Genomic DNA, 11,334 nt, shown 5'->3' on the forward strand with positions numbered 1-11,334 from the left:
CACATGACATATGAAAAGAAGAGTGCAAAGGGAAGGGAAAGTTCTGTTTAAGATGCAATAAATTCATCTTATTCTGAATGAAAATTTCAAATAATTATTCAAAGCACAAGGTTCAGAGCAAAAACATGGCAGCGTTCAAAAAGCCAGTTCTTAAAATAGCTTATACATTTCTATAGCGTAAAGGCAGTAAATATATTAAACGCCAAATCAAATCCTCTGAGTGAGGGCTTTCTGCAAAAACAACTTGGAAACACTTTACAAAGGCAAGCAATTCTTGATTATCTGTGCCAGGTGATTATCCAGCCCATTGCAAAACCTCTTCAGCTCTGCAGTAGCTGGCTTGCAGCTGGAGGCCGCCCAGCTGGGCTCACATGGGCCACCCATGACCACCCACCACCGGGGTGCAGCAGTGCCTGGAGGTGCTAGACCAGAACTTTTGGTCCCAGTATCCCCAGCATCACCCATTTTTCTATCTTGCAGTGTATTACCACTGCATATACTTTTATAATCTTATGGACCTATGTTTTGGATTTGTGCTTTTGCTCTATTTGGGTTATTTAATTTCTCTCTTAACTTGGATAATTGGGTGTTGACTATACGAGATCTGAATGCTGAAGGGGGGTTTGGGCCCTCAATTCTAATTGAAGTCAGAGTCAGTTGAGGTTACTCAACACTTTGCAAGATCTGGATCTAATTACCACATTAGGCCCTATAACAACCTACTGATACTCAGAGATGCACGTTTTACATATGGAAAACCAATATGCATAGAGGTTAAATGATTTGCATAAGGTCATTGAGAAAATATGTGGCAGAGCTCAAATAAAAGCCTGCTAGTTCCACCCTTTCAGCCTCAAGCCTTTTATTACTTCCAATTTTACATTCCTGCCAGAAGAAGTCATTTCCATTTCAAATATTAAATGGCAAATCAGAAAATGTAGTGAACTCTGAACTGCATCTCCCTGGTAATCCAGCAAGGCAGATAAACTCTATACCAACCCGTGGGTCCAAATGAGTTAACCAGCATATTTAAATACAGCTATTGCATGAAATGAGATTGTGTCTGCAGACATATCCATAACTACATCTATTTCTAAGTCATGGAATGTATGGATGCACACTTGGTCCCCATGGAGATTATTTGGATGTATTTATATAAACAGGCATGACACACTGTTTCAAGGGACAGACTGATATCATTTCAAAGAGATATGATATACTTCCTAACCGAAACGGTAAAAGTATCAGGGAAGAGAGGAATCAGAAGCTAGCTCTTTGCAATATCCCTTTTTCATAAAGCTGTTAAGTGAAACATTTGGGAAGGACTCCGTTCACCTTGGTGTTCGCCTATCCTGAAAAAAACTGAAGATGGTATTATCTACTATAGTAATCCTCACAGATATTTCTAATTCCCAGCAGCAGACCAAAGGTTTAGAAGAAAACTCAGAAAAAATACTTTTTATTTCTGACTTTTTTTTATCTTTTCCTTCGCTTTTCAAATTTTACCTTTTCCATACTTTGAAAAATTTCATATGTTTCAGTTCTGCACCTGTGTTGTAAAGGAAAACTATTGAAAGTATCCAAGTAGAAACTATGCTTTAAGACATCTATACATACTTAATATTTAGAGCTGCTATGCCACATTACGATATTTGGGGCTAAAGAATACCTGCACTATGAAGTAATAGTAGTTTTGAACCAGTTTATATGAAAAGAGCACTATAAAAACATGACTGCTTAGCAGAAACCACAACTATAAAAAAAATATTTAAAATTACACACCATCTATAAAGTGTTCAACACTGAAGGAAGCTTCAAACACAAATAAACAAGCCCTACCCCTTAGAAAAAGGAAGCTATTTGATCTTGCCGATTTATTTCCATTACTGCTTTATGCATACACACATACAGTTCCTGAAGGTAAAAGGGTCCAGCATAAATACAACGCATGAATCAATTTATCTTGATGAATGCATAATGAATTAATCTACTTGACTATTTGCTAGAAAGCTATTTGGAACATTTAATCTTTGAATACGGAATATTTGGAGCACATTTTACTATAAAAACATGAAATCTCATTCATTATTTTAAGGTTCTTTATCAAATTATAAGATTAGAGAAAAATTTACCAAAAAAAGTTTTGTACAGTAATTCATTGGTGAAGTCCTTACCATTTGACTCTGCTCCTCTTGAGGTATATTTATAGGCAAGGCATAGAAATATACTTTAATAGAATTTAATAAAAAATAAAATTAAATAACAAAATTTGCATATTAAAGATGATCAATACAGAATTTTTGAGCATTTGAAGGCAGTAAGAATTTCACAGCACCTGCATTTATAACTGCTTTTTTCAGGACATGGAATAATCCTACTCTCTTAAGCACTGTTAGTAAGTGTCAATCTACTTCAACAAAACTGAAATATGCGTTATTTTTTTCTTTTCCAAAACTGAACATACATTGTCATATTGCATATTTAAAGCACCTTCAGCCTAGCCTCTTCAGCAAATAGAAAGGATAAAGTATAATAGAACCACATGAAATTCTTATCCTGTGGACGACCTTTCTCACACAGGAACCAAGAGAGTCCAAAAATGCTCTCTAAGGGCTTGCTCACTGGCACTCTGGCTATCCAGACTACACTTGGGTCAGGCAGAAGGGCTGCGGGGTGTCACTTACTTCCAGGGACCCCGAGTCAGGACAGCGCCTACAGGCAGCAGGCAACACCTGATGGACCATGTGAATTACCCAAAGGGCTCTCAGAAAAGAGAAAGCAGAGTATGTTCTTGACCCACTCTCATCCACCCACTCTCCTTTTTAAACACCAGTATGTTTTCTTTTTTAAAAAGCCAGTCCTTTCTCCCATTTTCAAAATTCTGATAGTATCATTCTGATAATGGAACAATTTATACTGTATTTGCCTTCCTCTTCCTATCTTAAGAGCTGATTCAGGCCAATCCACAAAAACCTAGAGCTGCAGCGAGCCCCTGTCCATTGGAGCTCACTTGTGCGACTCATTGGAGTTCACTTGTGCGACACAAATATGGTATTTTCCAATTTTATTTGTGCACAGCATAGCTTCTCTACAATAGTAAAACCTGGAGTTTCCTGAAAAATCAGTCCCCTTCAATGCCGTAACAAAGAGTGGCATATCCTTAGTTACCGTCTCCCCTTTAGGGAAAAAAAAATCTCTTTACAAAAGAGACCTCAGATCTTAGCAGGGTAATGCTCTCATCTCCACAACTTGCCCTCCTCAGAGTTGACAGCATCATCACTACAAAAAGCTGAGGATGACACACAACAAAAGAAACGTAAAAAGAAAACCCCACACTATTATCTTTTACAGGCAAACCATACAGCAGATTAGCACCACAATAACTGTCACATGTAACTTGAACTTGCTGCACCCAATCCATTGTGTTCCTTATAACCTAGTCGAATAAAACATGTAGCCCACTTAAAAACTATACACACAAACAAAGCAAATCGAGACAGAGCAATAATTTTAAAAAGGGCTTAAATACATGCCAGTGGTAAGATATCTAAGGATGGATGCTTTCATTTGCATAATATGCACTAGGCATAGAATTTTCCTTCTCCCTGAGATGCTTCTAACACTGCACATGCAGCTGCCATAATTTGTAGTGAGAGAAAAACCAAAGGTAACATATTGATTCGTGGTGATAACAGTTTCACTACAGACTATATATTCTCTACTAGCTACTGAAAGAATTCTTGCACTACTTTTCATGTCATGCTGTGCCCTCTGCGTGCTAGACTGTAGCAGCACAGAACAGTAGACCAAGCATTGTGCATTCTTTCAATATTCACGGTAATAATCTTAATTCTAATTAGAACAAGTAAGTTTAAATCCTCTTAAAATGAAATCCATCTCTCCCTTCCAAAATAAATATTTAGACCGTTGCTTTGTAAGTAAGAAAAATCAACTATCTAGAAGGTTAAAAGAGGAGAGATACCATACTCTCATTTTCACAATTATAAGGTTTCTAATAGATGCATACCTTTTTGCTGCTGGTGATACAGTTTCCTTTCTGGTTCCTGATGGGGAAGGTAAAGAGCCACTTGATTTCTTTGGTAACACAGTTCCATTATTAACAGTAGTCCTTAAAGGCAGGGTTTGTACCAGTGGTCTTGCTGCAAAACAAGCATAAAACGAAATCATTGTTTTCATTTGCTTTTTTATTTTTGCCCTAGAAAACAACATTACAATATTTAAAAGTGTCCATGTAGTATGCTGGCTTTGTTTCATCACTGCCAAATTCACTATAGATGAGAGATTTAATAAGGAGGATTTTTAAAAAAATAATAGTAGCAATATAATCAAGCAAATCATCTGCATATGGCTTAAGCATCTGTCAAAGTGTGGTCTAGCCCAAGCAGCTTACTGGCAAGTGCAAGCATAGTCATTGCCATCAAAAAGCATTCAGCTCTCTTAAAAGGGAATCAGTCTTTTGCCCACCTGGAAAGCATTCAGAGTGCTAGAAATGAAGGCAGGTTGTCAACCTAGAAACTCCTGCTCTTCACCCCTCAACATTCTTGCAGGTTTTCCACAAGCAAATGCTCTATTAAGAAATCCTTATTCCCCAAAAAGTTTTCTTTCAAAGAATGTGGGCTTATGTTTGACATAAAGGAATTTTTCCCTTCAGTCAGAAAAAGCAATTGAAATCAGAACAGCAGGCTTCATGAGCTGGCATTATCTACCTATGTTCTTCCAATCATACACTGGCTCAAAAAAGGAGATGCATGCCATACCTGTATTGGAATAATGGAAAAGTCCCATTCAAATACGTTAGAAATTAGTTGTAAAACCAAACAGTTGTTAAAACTGCAAGCAATAAGCACAAACATGAGAACTACAGCAGACCATAGCATGAAAACAGACACAAACATAATAATGCACTCTCTACAGCAGGGAAAAAAGCTTGAACCACTTGAAATTTGGCAGAACTTTGTATTAGAAGCCAGCTTTGTGAAGATGCCAGAAGTCTCCGGGTTCAGAGAAACAACACCTGAGAGAAGGCAGCAGTCATAAGTCACTTAAGGAACAGAAGAGAAAATTTCACTGAATCTGGAGAGGATGGCAGACAGAATACCTGTGGAATGCTCTTCGAGAAAAGACTGCTGAGGATAAATAATCTAAAAAGCTAAACTGAAACATTAACAATTGTGTACAGTCCTAGGCTACGTTATGATAACAACTTCCTGTAGCACTGATAGCAAGCATTTATTGACTTGTTCACCTGAAGTTTCCATGTATTGAACAAAAGATAGACATGAAAGCCTGTGTCTTAAGGAGATATGGTCTGCTTGGGAATGCAACTTTCAAGTATTCATTGTTTATTGTTTCAGAGGAGCGAAATTTAGAGGAAAAAATACTACAAGGAAAAGCTGAAGGAACAAGGCTTATTTGGCTTAGAAGACTGAAGGATGACATGAAAACAAGTCAACAAAGAAAAAATAAAAGAAGAAGAAATTTTTCTCCATGGTCACTGAGGATTCAAGAGCCTATAACAGCAAAGACTGACGGAGTGAGTCATTATTATTCTTACCGAGGGTAGGAAGAGCAAGAGCTCACTGATTTTATGGCAAGCTTTAAAGAAAGGCTAAACAAGACTTAAATGAATTCATGGTGCCTTCCAGCCCTGGCTTCCATGATCTATTTTAACAGGCTAGTGCTGTCTTCAGAGTTTATACAAAACACCAAAAATTTACTGTACTTTGGCTTCTCATGCCTCTATTTTTTTTTTCTTTTTTTATATTAAGGGATTCAGATACCACGATCCTATTTACTTCTACAGTATTCATTCTTCAAAAGTAAAATCTTTCTACAAGTTCCTGCTGGACATTTTATTGCTTGTTTCCTGACTAATTTCTGCCATGCCATAATAAATCTCTATCTATAAAACTGATTCTGTTGCATACTACAGGATCACAGATAGCTACTTGTTTCCTGACAAGATTTCTGTAGCTCACAAAACTTTAATGAGACTTTGAGATCATAAATTGGAACAACAATTAAAGTTAAATTAACCAACAATTAAAATATTTTCCTTTTTTATAGTTGTATAAAAGATGCATATTAAAAAGTAGCTGGAGTGAACTAGCTGGAGTCTGTTTACTCTTCAACCTTACAAAATCAAAACTAGCAGCAGCCAGGAATAAATCCTGCAACCTCTAGCAGAGGTTTTGCTTCAAATCGAGCTCCAACCCAGAATCCACGATTCTGAAACTGTAGATTTAAAGATCTAATAGTATGGTCAGCTAGTGTAGAAAGCAACAGCATGAAACTCTTACATGGCACACAGAAAAACTATACTTTATTCAATTAATCCACTGTTTACTCCGGAGTTATTTTATTTACAACAGCTAGTTCACACCAGTGTTAACTGACACAACAGTCAAACAACCCCAAACATGTCATTGCTGTTAGAAGTCAGTAACTCAAACAAGTTGCTATTATTGCTTTGTCAGTAACATTGATTTTGGAAGTTCTGTTGCTTCAAGGTCTTACCTGTGGTAGCAGGACTGACATGTTTATCAGCCTCAGCAGCAGCTTTTTTAATCATACTCTGATCTATGGATTAATAGGGCTGTTAAATTTACAAACAAACCAATAATTGCAAAAGGAAAGGACAACAAGCACAAGTAAAACAAAGGCAGGAAGGGATACTGAACTCCACCAAGTAGTGGAATTAAATAAGGAAGGGGGGGAACAACAAAATAAAACAAAACCCCTGAACACCGTTAGCAAAGTTGCTCCACAAATGGACCAGAAAAAGCAGCTCACTTTCTGTGACGTACGCTGCCTTGTAAGCTGCCTTAGCTCAAGTCTAGAACAAGAACACACAAAGACTGAAAACAAGCTCAGGCTTTTTTCCATTATAGGTTTGAAAGATTGAAACTTGAAGCCTTTACATCAACTTTAAATCTGAAGTACTCAGAAGAACATAGTCTTCTGTCCCATGAAGCTTGTTACAGACTTTAAATATCACTTTGGAGACCCCATTTTTCCGAAGGCCTGAGCCTCCCCCTGACACACACATGCTTTTAATCCAGATCTACTTCAGCTATAGATCAAATGAAAGCAGCAGCACACAATATGCTTCAGATGCCAGTTCGCACAGACCCTTTGTGAGATCATGTTCCACTTTTTACAATTCTAAATGTGGAATTAAATGATAAATGGAAAGAAAACAGACCAAGTCTATGCAGCCCAACTGGCAAAACATGAGAAGCCACCACTCCAGTTTTGGCCATGCCTAAGCAAACCCCTCTCCTAACAGTCTCTATCAGGACGCTCTGTAGTGCTATTCCAACTTAAAATACTGAAATTTGATTTAGTGTTATGCTAAGCAATTGCATGTAACTCATTATAAAGTAGCTGCGTCTACTATAGGAAAAATAGGCCATCATGTGAAATGTATGGTATTTGCAAAGCAGTTGAAAGAAATAAATTATCGGGATGCTTCAAGTTCTGTTTCATGTGATATAGTATGTTTAATAAAGCTAACCATATACTAATGATACAACTGATATGTAGTAAAATTAAAGTTCTTTACATAAATTTTACAGTAAAAGTTCTTTAAAGAAATTAGATGGATTTACTTGGCAATTATCAGGACTCGTTTCAGCAACTTGTAATGGAAGAGCAATTGTTGTTTGCAGTCCTTCATTTGCATTACCACAGCAAAACTTACACTGTCATTTCACATACACTTTAAGAAGTATCCATGCCATATACACATTAAAAAACCCAAACAAACGAACAAAAGAACCCAACAAAACATAAAACAGCCATAGAAGGCAGAGGGATAGGCTTACAGCAGCTTTTCTTCAATGTACATTGAACTATGGCTTTAACGATCTCCCACAACAAAAAAAGCATCTCCTGATTTAGAGTTCAGCTCCACTCATAGAATCCATGAAAATCTGGTCTGTATTTTGTTAAGTAAAGCCAGCCAGCAACAAGAACTGACTTGGTTACAACTCAGTAATAATTACTAGACTTTATTTCCTCCACACATAAGATAATATCTATTTTACAGGCAACATAAAGCCTCTTAATTCCCTTGTACAACTAGATTTGGTGGAACACTTTATCACAGTGGAGGCTATCTTTAGTAACACTTATCTGGTATTTTATTTTTTTTCAGTTAAACAGACAAAGACAAAATGAGGAGAATACAATGGAAAGGGAAGAGAACAGCAAAACAAGATCACAGATATTTATTGCATATTCTGTATGTCAGCTAGGATCACATATGATCAACTAATCTGGTTCTGTAATTCTGTCCCTTTCTTCTTTCCTCATCTCCAGACACAAAACACGTAACAAACAGATCTCAGTTCAGCAAATTTAATTCCTTACCTATTCTGTTAAATCAATTCCTTAAAAGTAAATGCCTGTTGCAAAGTCACAAATATATAAGCAAGATGAAAGAAATTCCTAATTTCCAGCTGAGAAAATTACATATCCATAATTATATAGCATACTTCTGATGTGAATTAAATTTTAAATGTTTATTAATGTACATTAATAGTTTCTTTCTACATATAGGTTGCCACCACCGTTACTCCTAGAACTACCCAAAAATATCTTGTGCAATTCTAAGTTACAGACAGGCAGTCTCCCAGTCTTTTGCAGCCACACACGCTGCAGTAAATCACATCAGCTGGGTTCTAACACACCTTTACTACTGCGAAGTGCTGGAGGTTCAACTCCAGCTTTTCTGATTTGTTTACACATAAACCTGTTTCTTGCAGAGCAGGAACTGAGAGAGAGCACACTGCAGCACCGGGGCGCAGCAGAGCACCCTGCTGAGTGGCAACATCTCTCACAGCTGCAATCTCGCTGGCTCTGGATCTGCTGCTCTGGAACAGGGTCAGGCACCAAATGCAGCTCTACCTTTCCTTCGCAGGTGAGCAGCTGCTGCTGCACCATGTTCTTGGTTGTGTCGCCTCTGCTAGCTCAGAGCTCCATCTTTGGCTCTCTCTGTACCATCCAAAGACACTTGAGATATTTGAATTGAATTAAATTAAAATTACATTTCACTTAAATCTAATTAATTCTTTAGATCAAAAAAAATTAAAAATCACAAACTATTAGGAGTTTCACCCACAGAAGATTATACATTCCTTAAAGAGTTTATAAACTGATCTTGATCAGAAGTCGGGAAGTGGTAGCCATAGTTAAATGTAGATAGTGGATTAAGCACTAAGAATATACAAATATTTTGCTGGTTCATGAGAACTGTAGAAGGCTTACAGATATAACCACTTGGGTTGTTTGTGTGTTCTCTTTAACAGGTTAAATTTCAAATGTTTTTTATTTTGAGACTGATTTGTTGATGTTGAGTATTTCAAAGATCTAAAGACTAATCTGTTTTAATACATATAAAACACTCCTCAAATGCAACTACCTATTTTACATATATCGGAAATGCAAACCTTTGGTAGGTCCTTTCTTGTTCTGCATGGCCTGCTGTTCTTCTGTAATATTCAAGCGTCGAACCACATCAGCAAGAGCAGATTTGAGCAGCTGGATGTCATCTTCCTGCATCTGGACACGTTGCTCCAGAGAGGCAATGCGATCTGTTACCTCCATACTGCTTGCAGCAGAGGCACTGTCATCTAAGTAAAACAGCAGGAAAAGATGCATTATCCACAACATAGAACTATCAAGGAATATAATTGGTTACAGGTAAAAACAAGGAGTTTTTTCAGACCTGTTGACGACTTGAGGAAGAAAGTTTTTAAGTGACCAGGAAGAAGAGATGGAAATTAATTAAATAGATAGACAGATTAAATAATAAATTAATAAATAAATTAATAAATAGAGATGAGTATTTATTTGATGATGAAGTTCGCTCCAGGGCTACTTACTGTTAATTGGGATCCATGATCAATTATCTACATGTCTGAACTAGAGTGATCAAACATCACCCTTCACTGTTGTGCTCAACACAACATTCTGGCACTGGCAGGCATTCAGGCAGAGAGCTATGTGCTACATACTCTCCCATTTATCTTTCCACCATACGTGAGAGAACATATACATTAGAAATACATAAGCAACAGACAGGCTTATGCTTTTTCAAGTTATCGTCCACAGACTGGAGTACAGATATTAACCCTATCTGCTAACTCTTAATTTATACCAATAGCTTTATCAGAATCTTCCCTCTGACTGAAATAGAAACATTAACTAAATTCAGAATTACTCAGTAATTTCATGAAAAGGTCATTACTTTGCGTACAATTCACCCATTTTTTTTAAATAACCCACAGAAGCTTAAAGCCTGCAACTCCCTGATGAGGAGTACACATTCTTTCCACCCAAAACTACTAATAAGAATCGTTTTCCTAAATGAGCACTTTCATTCCACTGCAAGTTCCTATCACATAGAAACATTGTAATTCCTTATAATATTAAGTTAGAAAAAAAGAAGAAACAAGGAAGAAGAAAGCAATGCCAAAGATGTCAAAGTTCATATCTACTAGGGGAAAACTGTGCAGTTTTCAAAGAAAATTTTGAGGTTTTATTTAACCAAGTGGCTTTGAAACTTAAAAAAAAAAAAAAAGTCGAGTATTAACTTAATGGATAATTTTAAGTAATGTTAGTCAAGTGATCACTGGATTATAGCTTTCACATGGAGATATAATAAGCTATACTTTGTAGACGATGACATAAATATCAATTATTACTAATCATAGTTTTCTTCCTCATTGCCAACATGAGTGCACAACACATATTTCTTCTGTTAAATCCAATGTCTCTTCGGGAAAAATGTGATATTTGTTTTCATTTATTGTGTACTTAATTCTCCTCCACTCCAAAACAGAGTTTTCCAACTCTTCTGCACAAGTGCATACAATTAAAGTTAAATGGCTTGTGCATAATAATAACAACTAGTGTTGAATTTTAAACCACAGTTTTTCAAACAGAAAAACAACAGCTTCTGAGTGCATTTAAAAGCACGTCCAGAAATGTTAATAAACAGAAACTTATATTCAGAAGGGCCTGAAGAAAAATTGCATGAAATATTAAAAAAAAAAAAAAAATCTATTCATCTCCAAACTACCTTAACACACATCACTTTTGAAATCTGTGTGTAAGCTGCGTTTTGGCGTCCTCACCCCCTCGCACCCGCAACAGTTATCTGCTCTTACCAAAAGCTGAATTAGAAACACATCAGAAACAAAGACTATAACAATATTGACAGCCCATAAATAGTTACAGGCTAATGCAGCTTAAACTGCTTGTTAATTTTGTTTACAGGATTTTCAGAGCGTATGTAAAATATCAGCA

At 36.6% G+C, this 11,334-nt stretch overlaps 1 protein-coding gene across 4 annotated transcripts in view; it reads right to left on the bottom strand.

Moving 5' to 3' along the window:
• Window positions 1-9,651, bottom strand: part of EML1 (echinoderm microtubule associated protein like 1) — a 53,196-nt gene extending 43,545 nt beyond the window's left edge. For 2 of the 4 annotated variants that reach the window (XM_009870062.1, XM_009870063.1), the window contains exons 1-2: window positions 9,474-9,651; window positions 4,028-4,160 (exon numbers count right to left, since the gene is read on the bottom strand). In XM_009870062.1, the coding sequence (XP_009868364.1) occupies window positions 4,028-4,160; window positions 9,474-9,630 (290 nt within the window). In that variant the 5' untranslated portion in view covers window positions 9,631-9,651. Of the gene's footprint in view, window positions 1-4,027; window positions 4,161-6,537; window positions 6,601-9,473 lie in introns of all 4 variants that reach the window. The other 2 variants (XM_009870060.1, XM_009870061.1) reach the window with 2 other exon arrangements.
• Window positions 9,652-11,334: the final 1,683 nt, after the last annotated feature.

The sequence above is a fragment of the Apaloderma vittatum genome, unplaced genomic scaffold (assembly GCF_000703405.1).
Source record: "Apaloderma vittatum isolate BGI_N311 unplaced genomic scaffold, ASM70340v1 scaffold17715, whole genome shotgun sequence".
Classification (NCBI taxonomy): Eukaryota; Metazoa; Chordata; class Aves; order Trogoniformes; family Trogonidae; genus Apaloderma; species Apaloderma vittatum.